A 21,261-nucleotide genomic window follows, 5' to 3' on the forward strand; every position below is an offset into this window, starting at 1 on the left:
TAATGGTGCCAATAGTGGCGATGCCGGCATGTGTAATATGTGCAAAAAGAATTTCACTGTGCAGTTGCATAAGTGACAAATAAAGCACTATTGGATCCTTTTCGATCCTATTTAATTGCACAGCATACCTAATGTTCTCTGATCTGCTTTTACATCTTGCCAATATTCCCCGTAGGTGTGGGTTAAGTACCTGGGAGTTAGGTTCATGACAATAGTTTTGGTGAAGATAGACACAAAATGTTGGAGTAACTCAGAGGGTCAGGCAGCATCTCTGGAGAGAAGGAATGGGTGACGTTTCGGATCGAGAACCTTCATCAAATCCTCTGGAGAGAAGGAGTAGGTAACTTTTCAGGTCGAGACCCTCTTCAAACCCTCTGGAGAGAAGGAATAGGTGACATTTCGGGTCGAGACCCTTCTTCAGACTGTCTGGCCCACTGCCTGTCCCGCTGAGTTACTCCAGCATTTTGTGTCTATCTTCGGTTTAAACCAGCACCTGCAGTTCCTTCCTGCACAATAGTTTTGGTGATTTTGGATTTACCCTGTGTCGTCCTGTCAACCCGTATAAAATAGAACATGGACACATTTTCTAGCATTATGTTATTTATGAATGTTAACATTCATGGTATTTTGCAATATGTTTTTTTGGGGGTTATTGATATCAGTTCCAGAAACACTTCATCGTAGGTGGTGCAGCGGTAGAGTTGCTGCTTTACAGCGAATGCAACGCCGGAGACTCAGGTTCGATCCTGACCTCGGGGCTGTCTGTATGGAGTTTGTACGTTCTCCCCGTGACCTGCGTGGGTTTTCTCCGAGATCCTCGGTTTCCTCCCACACTCCAAAGACGTACACGTTTGTAGGCTAATTGACTGGGCAAACATAAAAATTGTCCCTGGTGGGTGTAGGATAGTGTTAATGTGCGGGGATCGCTGGGCGGCGCGAACCCGGTGGGCCGAAGTGCCTGTTTCTGCGCTGTATCTCGAAAATCTAAAAAAAGGTTGTGCTTCCTCATCTCTCTGCCCTTCCAATATGACCACCGAAACAAAGCAACACTCAAACTGTGGCAAATTCCAATCGGAGTCAGGAATACCTTGAGTAAGCCGCTCATTCGTGTTGCGATGATCACAGGTGTGCTTGTCATGATTCCGTCTGGCTGCGGGCTGCCGCATAGCGCTCTCCCAAGATTGTAGAAAGCGGGCAGATAAAAATGAAAGAGAGAAAAAGAAAGCAGACGCATACTCCTCTTTGTCATGCTAATAGTAATTAGTATAGTGTGGAGAAAGAGTCTAGACAATAGACTGAGGTACGCTGGCCACTACAGTATAAACTGCTTCCTGCTCCAAGGAGTGACTATACACTTTTACTGAGGTAACACATACAGAGAGCTGGGAACTACAAAGCTCAACAACTGTTCTCACAGCATCAAAGACATGGTGCTACACCTCTTTCAACCCTGTGAGGCACCTTTCAATGCATACCTTAAAATACTTTAAATCCTTCATGCTCCAGATTTCTTTGCAATGTATTAATTTTAAGATCAAGCCCCAGTAAAGAAATAGTGTCCCTTTTGATCCTTTTATTCTTTCTTTCATAACGTAAGAGAAAGAAGCGTTTATCATTCATTTCTGGCACCTTTTTCAAACCAGTTCAAGAGAGAGCTGGATAGAGCTCTTAAGGATAGCGGAGTCAGGGGGTACGGGGAGAAGGCAGGAACGGGGTGCTGATTGAGAATGATCAGCCATGATCACATTGAATGGCGGTGCTGGCTCGAAGGGCCGAATGGCCTCCTCCTGCACCTATTGTCTATTGTCTATTGTCAGTTCCATGCGTTGTAATTTTTACAGATATTTGTTCAAATATGGCAATTTTTACGTTCAATTTTTGTTATAAAAAAACACATTTAACGTACATGTGTTGTCACAAACATTCTACTCTGATTATAAATTTATGGAGTCTTACAGCTTTGGAAAAAAAAATTCATTGCAATTAGCAGGCTGATAAAACTACATGATACAGTTCACACCTGGGCTGTAATCCGCCATGAAAGGATTTAATTCATGGGGAAAAGATTTAATAGGGGTAACTTTTTCACACAAAGGGTGGTGGGTGTATGGAACAAGCTGCCAGAGGAGGTAGTTGAGGCTGGGACTATCCCAACGTTTAAGAAACAAACAGTTAGCCAGGTACATGGATAGGACAGGTTTGGAGGGATATGGACCAAATGCAGGCAGGTGGGACTATTGTAGCTGGGACATGTTGGCCAGTGTGGGCATGTTGGGCCGAAGGGCCCGTTTCCACGCTGTATCACTCTATGACTCTATGTAGTCTCCTCCATGTAATCTATCCTCAATGCTATATACCGCCAACTGCACTACTAAGCTCAGTCATTGCTCAATACACCTTGCCCCCAAAGCTCAGTGCTCATAATTTGTCGTGTGACTACTGGAATCATTAGTGCAAGGTCAAGTCAAGTCAAATCAATTTTATTTGTATAGCACATTTAAAAACAACCCACGTTGACCAAAGTGCTGTAAATCAGTTCAGGTACTAAGAACGAACATACAATGGCACACAAACATAACAGCACATACATAAACAGTTCACAGCGCCTCCTCAGAGGGCCTCAAATGCTAGGGAGTAGAAATAGGTTTTGAGCCAGAACTTAAAGGAGTCGATGGAGGGGGCAGTTCTGATAGGGAGAGGGATGCTGTTCCACAGTCTAGGAGCTGCAACCGCAAAAGCGCGGTCACCCCTGAGCTTAAGCCTAGACCGCGGGATAGTCAGTAGCCCCAAGTCGGCTGACCTGAGGGACCTGGAGATAGAGTGGTGGGTTAGAAGATTCTTGATATGGGGGGGCAAGCCCGTTTAGGGCTTTGTATGTGAATAGGAGGAGCTTGAAGTTGATTCTGTACTGAATTGGGAGCCAGTGGAGAGAGGCCAGAATCGGGGTGATGGGGTCCCTTTTACGGGTACTCGTCAGGAGTCTCGCTGCGGCATTTTAGACCAATTGTAGGCGGGACAGGGATGATTGGCTGATCCCAGTGTATAGGGAGTTGCAGTAGTCTAGGCGGGAGGAAATGAATGTGTGGATGATTTTTTCAATGTTGTCAAATTGGAGGAATAGTTTGATTTTAGCTATGGTACGAAGCTGGAAGAAGCTGGCTTTTACCACAGCGTTGACTTGCTTGTCAAACTTTAATGCAGAGTCAAATATCACGCCAAGGTTTTTGACATGCGGTTTGACTAGGGAGGATAGGCTTCCAAGGCTGCCTGTTATCGTTTTGATGGAGTCAGGAGGGCCGAATAGGATGACCTCAGACTTGCTCTCGTTTAGTTGAAGCAAGTTCTGTGCCATCCAACATTTTATGTCCTCAAGGCAGTGCATGAGGCTGATTAAATTTGACCGGTTGTTGGGTTTCAGGGGGAGATAAAGCTGTGTGTCATCCGCATAGCAGTGGAAAGAAATGCCGTGCCTTTGAATGATTTGGCCGAGGGGGAGCATGTATAGAGAGAAGAGAATGGGGCCTAGGATGGAGCCTTGTGTAACCCCGCAGGAGAGGCTAGCTGGGGAAGAGGAATAATTGCCTATGTTGATGGAGAAACTCCTATTTTTGAGGTAGGAAACGAACCAGCTCAGGGCAGTACCATCAACACCAACCCCGTACCGGAAACGGTCAATAAGGATGGTGTGGTCCGCTGTATCGAACGCTGCGCTGAGGTTGAGAAGGAGCAGGATTGCACAGTCGCCGGTGTCGGTGGCGAGAAGCAGGTCGTTGTGTACCTTCAACAAGGCAGACTCTGTGCTGTGGTGGACCCTGAAACCTGACTGGAAACTTTCCAGGATGGCACTTTGGTGTAGGTAAGGCAGTAGTTGATTTAGAATGACCTTTTCAAGGACTTTTGACAGGAATGGCAGTTTGGAAATGGGTCTGTAGTTGCTAGGCAAGGTGGGGGTCTAGGTTAGGTTTTTTCAGGAGGGGCTGGACCACCGCGTGCTTGAAACAGGTTGGAACAGTGCCAGTGGCCAGTGGTCGAGTTTGGCCCTGTTACACATATTTCTCACATCGCATCTTGTGGGTTGGCTTGGAGCAAAAAATGCAGAGGCGCACACAGTAACATGAAGGCATAAATATGAATACAAGAAATAACAGGTTCGTCAACTTAACCCTAAACCAAAAGTAGAGAAATATGCAGGAAGGAACTGCAGATGGTGGTTTAAACCGAAGATAGACACAAAAAGTTGGAGTAACTCAGAGGGTCAGACAGCATCTCTGGAGAGAAGGAATAGGTGACATTTTGGGTCGAGACCCTTCTTCAGAATCAAATATAACATCTCTGAATGCTTTAAAGTATGGAATGTGCAGCCGTAATTTCAGGTATACAGACTTTGGAAAAGTTGCCAAATTTGTGAAAATGCATGGTGGAACTGTTCGACAAAGATACTGGAAACAAATATTTAATCTTTTTCGGATGTTTTACATCTTAATTCAAGGAGCAAACTGATCAGTAGGGAAAGTATTTTGCACATGGTATCAGCTCAAAATAAATAACTTGAGAAGAAATGTGGAGGCTTTGGGATCACAGCGTTTTGAAGTATGTGCCGAAGAGTTGAGAAAAGTGTGATTCCATGTAAATTTTGCTGACCAGTTGAAATGGTGCAGGTAACTGAAACTCAGAGGTCCTAATTTTAAAGGCAGATTTGGGGTGAGGCTGAGTTTAGCTCTTCACTCAAAGCCTAATTGTGTGGTAATTGAAATCCAAAGGTAATAGCTGTGGGCCCTGGAAGCAAGGACCTCCTGGTGAGTATTTTAAAGAAAAGAAAGATTTGTATTTTATACAATGCCAGGAATCAAGTCTCGAGGACCAGAATTCAATAAAAAACAGTGATCAATGATGTCACAGGAATGGTCAGATCAAAGAATATATATTTATACAAATATATATATATAAGCACACACACACACACACACACACACACATCTGAGGAAGGGTCTCGACCCGAAACATCACCCATTCCTTCTCTCCAGAGATGCTGCCTGTCCCGCTGAGTTACTCCAACATTTTGTGTCAAATCTTCGGTTTAAACCAGCATATGCAGTTCCTTCCTACACACATACATACATACATACATACACACATACATACATGCACCCCTGCAACCACAGGAGATGCATCACCTGTCCCTTTACCTCCCCCCTCAACTCCATCCAATGACCCCGACAGTCTTTCCAGGTGAGGCAGAGGTTCACTTGCACCTCCTCCAACCTCATCTACTGTATCCTCTATTCCACGTGTCAACTTCTTTACATCGGTGAGACCAAGCGCAGGCTCGGTGATCGTTTCGCTGAACACCTCCGCTCAGTCTGTCTTAACCAACCTGATCTCCCGGTGGCTCAGCACTTCAACTTCCCCTCCCATTCCCAATCTGACCTTTCTGTTCTGGGCCTCCTCTATTGTCAGAGTGAGGCCCAGTGCAAATTGGAGGAACAGCACCTCATATTTCGCTTGGATAGTTTACACTCCAGCAGTATGAACATTGACTTCTCTAACTTCAAATAGTCCTTGCTTTCCCACTCTATCCCCTCCCCCTTCCCAGTTCTCCCACCAATCTTACTGTCTCCGACTATATTCTATCTTTGTCCCGCCCACTCCCCTGACGTCAGTCAGAAGTAGGGTCTCAACCCGAAACACCACCCATTCCTTCTCTCCAGAGATGCTGCCAGTCCCGCTGAGTTACTCCAGCATTTTGTGTCTACATACATACATACATACATACATTGCAGATTGTCCACTATAACTGATGAAGGTGTTATAATTGTATGTAGTTGAAACAAAGAACTGCAGATGCTGGTTAATATACAAAAGAACACCAAGTGCTGGAGTCACTCAGTGGGTCAGGCGACATCGCTGGAGAACATGGATAGGTGATGTCGGGACCCTTCTTCAGACTGATTCAGTCTGCTGAGTTACTCCAGCATTTTGTGTGGTTTGACCTTAAATCAAGTTGCCAATGCCGCAGGTCTGCACCACTAGTGCACCTGCTGCTGTTGCAGCTCAACTTGTAGCCCTTCTCCCATTGCTCTGTCCACAGCCTCTCCACCGCCACCTCCTTCTGCTTCCCCCACCGTAGTAGCGAACATCTTCCAAGGTCGGCAACTCTGGGGAAGAAGGAGGAGGAGGCAGCAGTGGGAAGGGGGGGGAGGGGCCAAGTGACAGAATAGACAATAGACAATAGGTGCAGGAGGAGGCCATTCGGCCCTTCGAGCCAGCACCGCCATTCAATGTGATCATGGCTGATCATTCTCAATCAGTACCCCGTTCCTGCCTTCTCCCCATACCCCCTGACTCCGCTATCCTTAAGAGCTCTATCCAGCTCTCTCTATAACGCATTCAGAGAATTGGCCTCCACTGCCTTCTGAGGCAGAGAATTCCACAGATTTACAACTCTCTGACTGAAAACGTTTTTCCTCATCTCCGTTCTAAATGGCCTACCCCTTATTCTTAAACTGTGGCCCCTGGTTCTGGACTCCCCCAACATTGGGAACATGTTTCCTGCCTCTAAAGTGTCCAACCCCTTAATAATCTTATACGTTTCGATAAGATCTCCTCTCATCCTTCTAAATTCCAGTGTATACAAGCCTAGTCGCTCCAGTCTTTCAACATATGACAGTCCCGCCATTCCGGGAATTAACCTAGTAAACCTACGCTGCACGCCCTCAATAGCAAGAATATGCCCTCAATAGCAAGAAAGGATGGGAGAAGGAGGAGGAGGGGGCAGTGGAGCGGGGAGCGGACAAAGCAATGGGCCGACTGGAAGAAGCAGCAGCAGGTGGGAGGGTAGGGAGACCCAGGGTTACTAAGCGGGTCTTGTCGGTGGCAGCGGCTTGAGGAAAGTACTGCCCCCAGGGGCCGCTACAACAGCCGTGTCAACTGGACCTCGCGGTGGGTGAAGAAGGGCTCGCTGGTGCACCTTGTGAATCGAGGGTGGCATCAGAAGCGGGGATGAAAGCAATTGGGGAGGTGGTGCGAGCTCGGGGGTAACAAGAGTATGTGCATGTATATATATAGATATATACATATATATATATATATATGTGTGTGTGTGTATAATATCTCTACCGCTACGCCACCACGCCACCCCATACAGGTCTTGGTGCATGCAGGCAGGGGCTGCTTCATTTGCTGACGAGTTGCAAATGGAATTGAACATTGTGTGGTTATTAACGAACATTCCCACTTCTGACCTTACTTATTGATGAACCAGCTGAAGATGTTTGAGCCGAGGACATTGTCTTGTGGGCCACATGCAATGAGCACTTTGTGTCATTTCACCTTAAATCAAGGAGCCAATGCCCCTGGAAGGTGTTGTACAGCAGAGGGATCTAGGAGTACAAGTACATAGATCACTGAAAGTGGCATCACGGGTGGGATAGGGTGGTGAGGATGTGGTCTGGAACGCTGGTCTTCATAAGGACAGCGAAGTAGAAGTTTGGATATTATGTTGCAGTTGTACAAGAGGATGATGAAGCTGCACTTGAGCAGTATCTTCGGTTTTGGTCATCCTGCTCTGTGAAAAATGCCAATAAACTACAAAGAGTGCTGAAAAGATTTATGAGGATTAAGTTATAGAGAGGGGGACTAAGTTATAGAGAGAGTTTGGGATGGCGAGGACTACGTTCCTGGCGCATGGGAGACTGAGGGATGATCTTATAGAGGTGTATAAGATCACAAGTGGCGTAGCTAAAATGCACACAGTCTTTTTCCCAGGATTGTGGAATTAAAATGAGAGGGCATGTGTTTAAGGAGAGAGAGGAAAGATTTAATAGGAACCTGAGGGTCAAGTTATTCACCTTGAGGGTGGAACGTATATCACATGAGCTGCCAGAGGAAATTGTTGAAGCAGACACGATAAAAATATATGTTTTTAAATTTTAAAAATATTTTTAAAATATTTTATCATTTTAAAATATTTGGATAGGCACATGGATAGGAAAGGTTTAGATGGATATGTGTTTAGTTTAGATGGGAGTCTTGGTCAGCATGGATGAGTTGGATGAATGTATGACTTTAATGTAGCCAAACATGATTGTTGTCCAGCAACCACATTCAAAGTGTTCTGAAGATAGACACAAAATGCTGGAGTAACTCAGCAAGACAGGCAGCATCTCTGGAGAGAAGGAATGGGTGACGTTTCAGATCGAGACCCTTCCACAGACTGACTAAGACTGACTCAGACTGAGGAAGGGTCTCGACCCGAAACGTCACCCATTCATTCATTCATTCTGAGTTACTCCAGCATTTTGTGTCAATCTTCAGTGTAAACCAGCATCTGCAGTTCCTTCCGATACATCCTTCAAATTGTTCTGGTTCAGTATTGACCAGCTCTCAACATGTGAGGCTCTGCTTCAAGTCTATTCTTAATTCTAATTCATGCAGTGATCATGGCATTGAGCCAACCTCCTCCACACAGCACCACTAAGAGAGTAATTCCGACAAAATGATAAGGCAGTTAAGGCTAAACAGGTTAAGACTATGGCAACTGGCAGCACACAGGGTTTTGTACTGAGAAGGGAAGTCTGAGAACCACAGATTGATTCGAGCAGCCAAAACTTTTGTGTCAATACAGCTATTAAGAATAAAAAATTCAATCAACAGTGGAGATGACATTATAAAATGAGTCAAAAACAGCTGGAGTAACTCAGCGGGATAGGCAGCATCTCTGGAGAGAAGGAACGGGTGATCTTTCGGGTCGAGGCACTTCTTCAGACACAACCCATTCCTTCTCTCCAGAGATGCTGCCTGCCCCGCTGAGTTACACCAGCTTTTTGGGTCTAACTGGTTTAAACCAGCATCTGCAGCTCTTTCTTACACATTATAAAATTAGTCTTGGGGCCTGAGAATCAGACATCTCTTCATCTTGAGAGTATCTAAGACACCTCGGTGTCAATTGTATGAAGACTTCATTAACATTAGGGATGCCACTTAGGCCACCTCCACTTGTAAATTACTTTCTTAAGGTCTAGCACTTACTTGGAGACAGCCATCAGATAATTCGTACTCCTACCCTGGGGACATAAAATATTACCCTCTCTGAAAGATTCATAGTAAAACTGGATGAAAGAGATCCAGGACCGAGCTATATCCAAATAATGAGGATAAGACAGACTGCACCATCGTTTTGCTGAACACCTTCGCTCAGTCTGCCAAACACTTTAACTGCCCCTCCCATTCCCACACTGATATACTGACATCAGTGTGAAGAAGTGTAAGAAAATAACTGCAGATGCTGGTACAAATCGAAGGTATTTATTCACAAAATGCTGGAGTAACTCAGCAGGTCAGGCAGCATCTCAGGAGAGAAGGAATGGGTGACGTTTCGGGTCGAGCCCCTTTGGGAAGGGGGAGGGGAAGAGAGGGACAGAGGAACTATCTAAAGTTCGAGAAGTCAATGTTCATACCGCTGGGCTGCAAGCTGCCCAGGCAAAATATGAGGTGCTGTTCCTCCAATTTCCGGTGGGCCTCACTATGGCACTGGAGGAGGCCCATGACAGAAAGATCAGACTGGGAGTGGGAGGGGGGGTTGAAGTGCTCAGCCACCGGGAGATCAGCTTGGTTAAGGCGGACTGAGCAAAGGTGTTGAGCGAAACAATCGCCGAGCCTGCGTTTGGTTTCGCCGATAAGGGTCTCGACCCGAAACGTCACCCATTCCTTCTCTCCAGAGATGCTGCCTGTCCCGCTGAGTTACTCCAGCATTGTGTGTCCATCTTCAATGTAAACCAGCCTTTTCAGTTCCTTCCTACCCACACTGACATTTCTGTCCTGGGCCTCCTCCACTGTCAGAGTGAGGCCCAAAGCAAATTGGAGGAACAGCACCTCACAATTTTGCTTGGGCAGCTTACAACCCAGCAGCTTGAATATTGATTTCTCTAACGTCATGTAACCCTTGCTTTCCCTCTCTCTCTGTCCCTCCCCCACCCTAGTACTCCAACTAGTTTCACTGTCCTCCTGATTAATTTTAGTGTTTGCAAGCCTTGTTGTTTCTTTCCACTGATTGAACCATGAACCATTCTACATTTCCTTGATCATCGTCTGCTTTGAACTGTTCTATCCACACCTTACACTGTCTATAGGTAGTCACAAAATGCTGGAGTAACTCAGCAGGACAGGCAGCATCTCTGGAGAGAAGGAATGGGTGACGTTTCGGGTCGAGACCCTTCTTCAGACTGAACTTCAGACTTGCTTCACCCATTCCTTCTCTCCTAAGATGCTGCCTGTCCCGCTGAGTTACTCCAGCATTTTGTGTCTACCTTCTATTTAAACCAGCATCTGCAGTTCTTTCCTACACATCCCTTACATTGTCTTTGTACCCTTACAGATCTCATTTCCCTCTCCCCTGACTCTCAGTCTGAAGAAGGGTCTCAACCCAAAATATCACCCATTCCTTCTCCCCAGAGAAGCCGCCTGCTGAGTTACTCCAGCATTTTGTGTCTGTCTTCGGTGTAAAACAGTTCATTCCTTCCTACACAGAAGGCAGATTGAGTTGGATTCTGGGCTGATTTGGCAGGAGTGAGGAAAGAATACTTGTTGGTGAGGCAGTGGTGGAGAAACCGATTACAGAATTGGCTGAAGATAGACACAAAATGCTGGAGTAACTCAGCGGGGCAGGCAGCATCTCTGGAGAGAAGGAATGGGTGATGTTTTGAGTCGAAACCCTTCTTCAGACTGAGAATCAGGGGAGAGGGAAACGAGAAATATGGGTAAGGTGTGAAAACGAGCGATCAAAGGGGTCAAAGATCAAGGAAAATGTAGAATAGAACATTGTTAGCTAAGGGAAGTTGACTATGAGGCATACAAAGTAAAATATAATCAGGGGATAGTCAAACTTGTCGGAGAACTAGGATAGAGAAGGGATGGAGAGAGAGGGAAAGCAAGGGTTACTTGAAGTTAGAGAAGTCAATATTTATACCTCTCGGGTGTAAGCTGCCCAAGTGAAATATGAGGTGCTGTTCCTCCAATTTGTGCTGAGCCTCACTCTGACAGTGGAGGAGGCCCAGGTCAGAAAGGTCAATATGGGATTGGGATTTGGCTGACTGTTAATTCAACCTCACTAACACAGCATCAAGATGTTGATTATCATCTAAAGTGGCAATGATGGGGCCTTGAGTCAATTTAGGCAGCCTTTAGCTCAAGGTACCACCTTGGTAAGGAATTGGTAAGGAGGTGAATGCCGGAATAGTCACATGATAGAGTTCAATGAAATTCTTTGCCCTGCAAAATTCAGAACATGCTTGAAATGCAGGAACCAAGAGATCTTACTGTAAAAAGCTGTAACTGAGATCGGGCATTTATTATTATACCGGATAGGCATGCAAGATTATTATATTTTTCTACATTTTTGATGTTATAACAGATAAGTAGACCATGATATACACAAAATGCTGGAGTAACTCAGTGGGACAGGCAGCATCTCTGGAGAGAAGAAATGGGTGACGTTTCGGGTCGAGACCCTTCTTCAGACCATGATATCAGAGTGATTCTTACAGATGAGGATATTCTTCAGTTCGATTCCCAGTCTCTGTTGAGTCAGCTGATTTGAGCCAGGATCGCAGTGGGCACACCGTACCTGACCCTCTGCTGATTTTTTAATATCATAATCTGTGCTAGGCACTTATTTTTGCATCCAGTAACCTTAAGTGGAAAATGACATTGATAGCTTTCAGCTGAGAGCAGGACCAAGCTGAACGATAGCCTCCATATGTGTAGGAAGGAACTGCAGATGCCGATTTACACCGAAGATAGACACAAAATTGTGGAATAACTTAGCGGGCAGCGAGCATCTCTGGAGAGAAGGAATGGGTGACGTTTTAGTCTGAAGAAGCTCGACCCGAAACGTCGCCCATTCCTTCTCTCCAGAGCTGCTTGCAGCTTGTCCCGCTGAGTTACTCCAGCATTTTGTGTCCATCTTCAGTGTAAGCTAGCATCTGCAGTTCCTTCCTACACACTCAACCTGACTTTTTACCTCTATTGATTTATTGATTACCAAAATTTGCCATTGCTTTCAGATAAGCAAGTCTCAGATGTGCCTGGCCTTTGCAAATCTACCTTTGTTTGCAAGCTACAGTTTCAAACACACAACCAGATCCCATATTAATTCAAAGCATCATCAATCCCTGAGAGCACTTTCAGCACCCAAAAGGAATTTTCAGTTCTCACAGCTGAACGTGAATTAATCCAAGGAACTAGTTTGAAAAAAAAAAGCAGGCGTTATCACCAGTGGGCTGGTCAATATTCTTTCCCCATGCAAAATCATTTCCAGTTGTTATATCAGAAACGACAATGCCAGAAATACTCAGCAAGTCAGGATACTCAAGTGGCTGACATGTTATTGGAACATTTGCTGTAATTTTACTGCATGGAAGTGTAATTCCACATTTCCTAAACTGCAAAAAATTGCCGACGTAGTGCTTTCCATTGTCATGAGATTGTGAAAGGTGCTGTGTAGACATTTTCTTTATCAGGTCTCTGCATAACATTATGTAACATCAAGAGAATAACTTCAGATTTTCACACCGGTTCACACTAATTGAAATTCCTAATCTGTTATCCAAGGCCTTTCCAAATGGGATGTTAAAAAGTGTAGGAAGGAACTACAGATGCTAAGGTTCAACCAATGACTTCTAAATATTGAACATCGCATCCTTATTTTATATTCAGTGCTTACAATTATAAAACCAAGGAATGTGCATCCAGCCAATCTGACAGCCTCCTTCCACATTGAAACATATCCGAATTAGCATTCCCGAATCCCTCTGCTTTAGGAAATCTTCAACCTTTATCAGGATGCATCACAGCTTGGTTTGGGAACAGCTCCATCCAAGACCGCAAGGTATTGCAGCGAATTGTGGACGCAGCCCAGACCATCACACAAACCAACCTCCCTTCTATTGACTCCATTTATACCTCACGCTGCCTCGGCAAGGCCAGCAGCATAATCAAGGACGAGTCGCACCCTGGCCACTCCCTTTTCTCCCTCTCCCATCGGGCAAAAGGTATAGAAGTGTGGAAACGCACACCTCCATATTCAGGGACAGTTTTTTCCCAGCTGTTATCAGGCAACTGAATCATCCTACCACAACCAGAGAGCAGTGCTGAACTACAATCTACCTCATTGGTGACCCTCGGACTATCCTTGATCGGACTTTGCTGGCTTTACCTTGCACTAAATGGTATTCCCTTATCATGTATCTATACACTGCAAAATGGCTCTATTGTAATCATGTTTTGTCTTTCTGCTGACTAGTTAGCACACAACAAAAGCTTTTCACTGTACCTCGTTATATGTGGCAATAAACTAAACTGAACTAACCCTACCTGAAAACTTTTAGATTTCTGCTTCTCAGTGTCATTTGGCCTCTTGTTTTTTTTTTACAATAAATGAACTTTTAATTCATTTATACCGGTTGTCTTTTAGAAAGTAGAGATAAGAGAAAAAGAGTAGCAAAGTCAAATGTGGGTCCCTTGAAGGCAGACACGGGTGAAATTATTATGGGTAACAAGGAAATGGCAGAAGAGTTGAACAGGTACTTCGGATCCATCTTCACTAAGGAAGACACAAACAATCTCCCAGATGTATTAGAGGACAGAGGATCTAGGGGGATAGAGGAACTGAAAGAAATTTGCATTAGGTGAGAAATAGTGTTGGGTAGACTGATGGGACTGAAGCTTGATAAATCCCCAGGCCCTGATGGTCTGCATCCCAGGGTACTCAGGGAGGTGGCTCTAGAAATAGTGGACACATTGGTGATCATTTTCCAATGTTCAATAGATTCAGGATCAGTTCCTGTGGATTGGAGGATAGCTAATGTTATCCCACTTTTCAAGAAAGGAGCGAGAGAGAAAACAGGGAATTACAGACCAGTTAGCCTGACATCGGTGGTGGGGAAGATGCTGGAGTCAATTATTAAAGAGGTAATAATGGTGCATTTGGATAGCAGTAAAAGGATGTCCAAGTCAGCATGGATTTATGAAAGGGAAATCATGCTTGACTAATCTTCTGGAATTTTTTGAGGATGTGACAAATAAAATGGATGAAGGGGAGCCAGTGGATGTCGTGTATCTAGACTTTCAAAAAGCTTTTGATAAGGTCCCACATGGGAGGTTGGTGAGCAAAATTAGAGCACATGGTTTTGGGGGTAGGGTGTTGACGTGGATAGAGAATTGGTTGGCAGACAGGAAGCAGAGTAGGAGTAAACGGGTCCTTTTCAGAATGGCAGGCAGTGGCGAGTGGAGTGCCGCAAGGCTCGGTGTTGGGGCCGCAACTGTTTACCATATATATTAATGATTTGGATGAAGGAATTAGAAGTAACACAAGCATGTTTGCAGATGACACAAAGCTGGGTGGCAGTGTGAACTGCGAAGAGGATGTTAGGAGGTTGCAGGGTGACCTGGACAGGTTGAGTGAGTGGGCAGATGCGTGGCAGATGCAGTATAATATAGATAAATGTGAGGTTATCCACTTTGGTGGCAAAAACAAGGAGGCAGATTATTATCTCAATTATGTCAGGTTAGGTAAGGGGGAAGTGCAGCGAAACCTGGGTGTCCTTGTACACCGGTCACTGAAAGTTGGCGTGCAGGCAGTGAAGAAAGCTAATGGCATGTTGGCCTTCATAACGAGAGGATTTCAGTATAGGAGTAAAGAGGTTCTTCTGCAGTTGTATAGGGCCCTGGTAAGACCACATCTGGAGTATTGTGTACAGTTATGGTCTCCTAATTTGAGGAAGGACATCCTTGTAATTGAGGCAGTATAGGTTCACGAGATTGATCCCTGGGATGGAGGGACTGTCTTATGAGGAAAGATTGAAAAGACTAGGCTTGTATTCACTGGAGTTTAGAAGGATGAGAGGGGATCTTATAGAGACATATAAAATTATAAAAGGACTGGACAAGCTAGATGCAGGAAACATGTTCCCAATGTTGGACGAATCCAGAACCAGGGGCCACAGTCTTAGAATAAAGGGGAGGCAATTTAAAACTGAGGTGAGTAGGGACTTTTTCACCCAGAGAGTTGTGAATTTGTGGAATTCTCTGCCACAGAGGGCAGTGGAGGCCAAATCACTGGATGGATTTAAGAGAGAGTTAGACAGAGCTCTAGGGGCTAGTAGAATCAAGGGATATGGGGAGAAGGCAGGCACGGGTTATTGATTGTGGATGATCAGCCATGATCACAATGAATGGCAGTGCTGGCTCGAAGGGCCGAATGGCCTCCTCCTGCACCTATTTTCTATGTTTCTATGTTTCTAAACAGAGGAAATCAGGGAGCCATAATGAAAATTCAACCCAGATGATTTGATTTAATTTTTAACACATTTGTGTGTCGCTCCAAACAAGAATTAATCTTCTCCTTGTCAACTGAATGGCACAAAAGATCTAATGATATTTGATAATAGTGACTCACAGGATATCACCTTCCTAAACTGTTGAGTTTGATCTTCATAGTAGTTAAGTTTAGATTAGTTCAGTTCAGTTTAGTTTATTGTCACGTGCACTGAGGTACAATGAAAAGCTTTTGCTGCCTGCTATCCAGTCAGCAGAAAGACAATACATGATTACAATCGATTCATTTACAATGTATAGGGAATAACGTTTAGTGCAACGTAAAGCTAGCAAAGTCTGGTCAAGGATAGTACGAGGGTCACCAAAGAGGTAGATAGTAGTTCAGCACTGCTCTCTGGTTGTGGTAGGATGATTCAGTTGCCTGATAACAGCTGGGAAGAAACTGTCCCTGAATCTGGTGGTGTGCCATGAGATGTGCCAGGGGTGCTTTGACTTTCCCAGCAGATTCTCGGCCGTATTTCTCATCATGGTGGTTTTGAAATCCTGCAGCTGTGTCATGTATTAAGAAACTGCAGAATAACAGCAGATAGTGGTGCTTTGCTTTGAGGCCTCACAGCAAATCAGGGAGCCATTAAAAAAATTCTACCCAAATGAGTTTATTTATAGACAATAGGTGCAGGAGGAGGCCATTCGGCCCTTCGAGCCAGCATCGCCATTCAATGTGATCATGGCTGATCATTCTCAATCAGTATTTAGTCTTTAACACATTTGCTGCTACCTTCATGATCATGATCAAGTCTGGATATTGATGGAGTTGGGAGCATTACAGTTTCATATTTAAACTTACATAAAAGGTTTTTCTTGGCCATGCAGCGGTAAGAAAGGTCCCAGGTTTCACCTCAAGCATTCTTGGAGTCATCCATTCTCAGCTATGGTGGCAGTTAAGCTGCTGTGAATAGCCAAAGTGTTACAGGTCTTGATGTCAACCTGCGTTCCTAGGTCTCTATCCAGTGGCCCACGCTGAAAGAATATATGTGGATGCAACAGGTTGGGCCTCATTATGGTTACCTCGGTGAATTATGCCACGTGGGGACTTAACCATTTTTACCAGCATATGTAAAATTCCATAGTACAATTGTTTATTTTTAATTTTGAGGTTATACTTAATAGTGACACAAAGTGGGTGTTTCTTTATTTTTTCATGTTAATTGTGATTACCAGGTGAAAAACCTTAAACAAAAGCAGGAGGCTCCTCATCGTGGAGAGGTGCAATTTGACATGCTTTACCAGATGTACAATCGCTCCATTGCTAATGTGGCGAAAGCCCATCGGTGAGTCCACTGGTTTTCTTTTTTCTGAAGTAAAATCCTAAATTACTTATGATGGAAAATATAAATGGACAATATTAGATCTGATGTCATTGTGTTCGTTAAATAATAAATAACAAATGCTGAACTACTATCTACCTCATTGGTGACCCTTGGACTATCCTTGATGGCTTTACCTTGCACTAAACATTATTCCCTTATCATGTATCTATACACTGTAAATGGCTCGATTGTAATCATATATTGTCTTTCTGCTGACTAGTTAGCACGCAACAAAAGCTTCTCACTGTATCTCGGTACACGTGACGATAAACTAAACTGAACTGAACTGATCATATATCATATATACAGTGAGTCTATATTTTAATTTTAAAGAAAATTCAGTATATTAGTCCCGATGTACTGGCATCTTAAACTTGTCTCCATGTGCAATGAAATAGACAATAGACAATAGACAATAGGTGCAGGAGGAGGCCATTCGTCCCTTCGAGCTAGCACCGCCATTCAATGTGATCATGGCTGATCATTCTCAATCAGTACCCCGTTCCTGCCTTCTCCCCATACCCCCTGACTCCGCTATCCTTGAGCTTTATCTAGCTCTCTCTTGAATGCATTCAGAGAATTGGCCTCCACTGCATTCTGAGGTAGAGAATTGTAGGAATGAACTGCAGATGCTGGTATACACCGTAGACACAAAATGCTGGAGTAACTCAGCGGGACAGGCAGCATCTCTGGAGAGAAGGAATGCTTGAAACATCACCCATTCCTACTATCCAGAGATGCTGCCTGTCCCCCCGCTGAGTTACTCCAGCATTTTGTGTCCATCTTCCATGTGCAATGAATTGTGAAACAATCTTCAACAGAAGTTGATTTGGTTCATGTTTTAAAATAGACACTAACAGTACTTGATGGAGAAATTCTACTATGTCCTGCAGCCACATGTATGAATGGGTCTCAGCAAAATGGAATTTCCCCGTCTGCGCGAGAAAGCCAGCCACCAATTCAGTTCACTCTTTATTAGCATTTGAATTGGGCCAAGCTAGTTGTTTGGCTTTAAAAGAGAAATGCGGCCTTTGTTGTACTAATTAGAGCCAAGGTCATTTTCCCATTCCCTTTTATCAGTTGAAATGGACATGGAAATGACAATACAGAAGAAAGTTTGTTCTCCTGACTGAAATGTAAATGTAGGCTTTGTTGAAGTGAATCAAGCTCACCATCATTCCATTTGATGTCAATTTATTCACTTCAGTTCCTTTCGTTAAGGGTCCTTTAATTCTGTGTCAAGAGAATCATCTGTTCAGATACCCAAATCCAAGAGTTGTGCCCATTTTATTTGAGATTTTAATTGAAATCTTCCGGAAGTAAAATGTAATGCAATTTCACTAGTTGAGGTATGTCATTAGCTCAAAGAAAATAGGTTGTATTTTGGGACTGTAATAATTTTGGAAGGCCTCAGTAATCATGGTAGTTACATTGCAAAACTGACAGCAGCTGCTGGAGTAGGTATATGTGAGATTGAAACCCATTGTTGTTATCCGTGATACTTTGTCATTCCACAAGGGGCACTGCTTTGGGACCATTACCACGGTAAAACACCCTGATAATGTTATACCTTGTTATGTGAGGTGAGTTTTTGATTTTGCAGTAAGCAATGCTATAAAATTGCTAAAATGCATTGCTATATATTGGTTAGCAATAAAAATCACAGAATGTTACGAAATACTCAGCAGACTCGGCAACATCGTCAGTGAGAAGTGCTTAGATTAAAAGATTATCTTCAGAATTGCTTTCCATTACTGTTCCGAAACTTTTCTAGTTCTTTAAAAAAAAGTTAATTTTGTAAGCGCAGATTTTAATTGTCTCCAACAAATATTTGGATGAGGGGTGATCTTTTTTAGATTTAGATTTAGATTTAGAGATACAGCGCGGAAACAGGCCCTTCGGCCCACCGAGTCCGCACCGCCCAGCGATCCCCTCTACACACACTAAGGACAATTTTTACATTTTACCCAGCCAATTAACCTACATACCTGTACGTCTTTGGAGTGTGGGAGGAAACCGAAGATCTCGGAGAAAACCCACGCAGGTCACGGGGAGAACGTACAAACTCCGTACAGACGGCGCCCGTAGTCAGGATCGAACCTGAGTCTTCCGGCGCTGCATTCGCTGTAAGGCAGCAACTCTACCGCTGCACTACCATGCCGCCCCGTGAATTGTATAAGATCATGAGAAGAATAGATCGGGTAGACGCACAGAATCTCTTGCCCAGAGTAGGGGAATCGAGGACCAGAGAACATAGGTTTAAGGTGAAGGGGAAAAGATTTAATAGGAATCTGGGGGGTAACCTTTTCACACAATGGGTGGTGGGTGTATGGAACAAGCTGCCAGAGGAGGTAAGTTGAGGCAGGGATTATCCCAACATTTAAGAAACAGTTAGACAGGTACATGGATAGGACAGGTTTGGAGGGATATGGACCAAATGCGGGCAGATGGGACTAGTGTGGCTGGAACATGGTGGCCAGTGTGGTCAAGTTGGGCCGAAGGCCCTGTTTCCACACTGTATCACTCTGTGACTCTATGAATTGAGTTAAATTGTTAAACACTTAGAAATAAAATGAAAATATTAATGGATTTTAAAAAAATAGTACTTGCTTCCCAAATCTGTATCTTATGATTCCTATTTAAGTCCGTGTGGTTTCAGATCCTGCACCAGGATCCATGTAGACTCTGACAAGCTGACAGATGCAATTTCACAAATCTCTCATTAAATCCTGTTGGTGCAAAAATTGAGGACTTGGTTCAGTACACTGGCTGAACACCAGCAGCTCCATTCATTCCCACCACCCACAATTCAGACCAACATCATGAGTCTGAGGAAGGGTCTCGACCCGAAATGTCACGTATTCCTTTACTCCAGAGATGCTGTCTGACCCGCTGAGTTATTCCAGCTTTTTGTATCTATCTTCGGTTTAAACCAGCATCTGCATTTCCTTCCTACACATCATGATTTTTTTCCTTTGTTTGGTGTCAATAGTAGTTTGATTACACTCCTTCAAAGTGCCTTTGTATCCTCACATAATTAAAAATGCTAGATAAGTGTATAGTTACAAAGTAAATATAGATTCTTGTGTTTTACATCTGTTCTGGAATGCATTTCTATTTTGTTTTTATTCATTTTAGTGCAAAGTGTATGTTGGTGTGCATTTGTATTTTTAATTCATCAGAATGTTTTACTCTAAGCTATGCTACACATTTAAAAAATGCAAGGTTAAACTGACGCCTACTAGATTGTTGGCATTTGCTTTGCAATGTTCAAAGTGCATTATAAATCTCTAAAAGTTGTTATTGGTGTCCATAGCTGACGGTAAGTTTTAAATGGCCAAGAGCAACTAAACGAAAATTCAATACATGAGCATCAGAAACCCTTGGTTAACTGATTATGATTTCTATCGCTTTTCTGTTCAGTAAGTGATGACCACCTCAGTTTTACTTCACATTTGCTTTTCTCTGTTTGGTGCTATATTGGGCAGACTGCTTCAGAGGAGTGGCCACTTCGCAGAGTTCAAAGAACCCACTGTTCAAGATTTTGTAAGTAATTAAAGCACATTGTGGTGTTCGTCTGATCACATCCACACCCATAACACTCAGATATATATTTCATTTGCATGAAACCATTAATAATGGCTGTCTGTGCCATGGCAATTGAAATGGAGCTGTGAACAGTGATCTTATCACTAACTAATTGTTCTATGTTAATTACATGACCACAAATAACACAGCTATACATACTAATGCTGATTATTGACCATTATCTCATCATTGCAACATCAGATTTCATTTGCAACTTTCAACAATTTTTATTCTGTAAAATGTTAAGTATAATAAAGAGCTAATAAATCTTTAAAACAATAGATAATAATATTTTCCCTAACTCTTTTTCAAGAGTATGAATTACTCAGCTCAAATATGTCTCGTGTGTCGGAAGGAACTGCAGATGCTGGTTTAAACTGAAGATAGACACAAAAACCAGGAGTAACTCAGCGGGTCAGGCAGCATCTCTGGAGAAAAAGGAATAGGTGACGTTTCGGGTCATAGAGTCATAGAGTGATTCAGTGTGGAAACAGGCCCTTCGGCCCAACTCGCCCACACCGGCCAACAATGTCCCAACTACACTAGTCCCACTTGCCTGCGCTTGGTCCATATCCCTCCAAATCTGTCCTATCTATGTACCTGTCTAACTGTTTCTTAAACGATGGGATAGTCCCAGCCTCAACTACCTCCTTTGGTCGAGACCTTTTTTAGACCTTCAGCCTGAAAAAGTTTCTCAACTCGAAATGTCACCTATTCTTTTTCTCCAGAGATGTTGCCTGAACCGCTGAGTTACCCCAGCTTTTTGTGTCTAATTAAGTTCAATTGCTGTATTTGGTAGCAAATTCCATATTCTTATATATTCTCTGAGTAAAACAATATCTCTTGAACTCTACCGGGTTTATCGATGGCAATCTTGACTTGGGACATGGTGATATACTTCCACATGTGGAACCAACCTCTTTACATCCACCTTATTTCATATCACCCTGTGTATTAGTGCATATAAAAGTCC

At 43.7% G+C, this 21,261-nt stretch overlaps 1 protein-coding gene across 3 annotated transcripts in view; it reads left to right on the plus strand.

Annotated features, from left to right (window-relative positions):
- LOC144596453 (uncharacterized) overlaps window positions 1-21,261 on the plus strand; it is a 133,660-nt gene that overhangs the window by 100,626 nt on the left and 11,773 nt on the right. For all 3 annotated transcript variants that reach the window (XM_078404719.1, XM_078404722.1, XM_078404720.1), the window contains 2 exons: window positions 16,552-16,661; window positions 20,189-20,246. In XM_078404719.1, coding sequence (XP_078260845.1) covers window positions 16,552-16,661; window positions 20,189-20,246 — 168 coding nt within the window. The remainder of the gene's footprint in view (window positions 1-16,551; window positions 16,662-20,188; window positions 20,247-21,261) is intronic.

This window comes from Rhinoraja longicauda, chromosome 9 (genome assembly GCF_053455715.1).
Source record: "Rhinoraja longicauda isolate Sanriku21f chromosome 9, sRhiLon1.1, whole genome shotgun sequence".
NCBI lineage: Eukaryota > Metazoa > Chordata > Chondrichthyes > Rajiformes > Arhynchobatidae > Rhinoraja > Rhinoraja longicauda.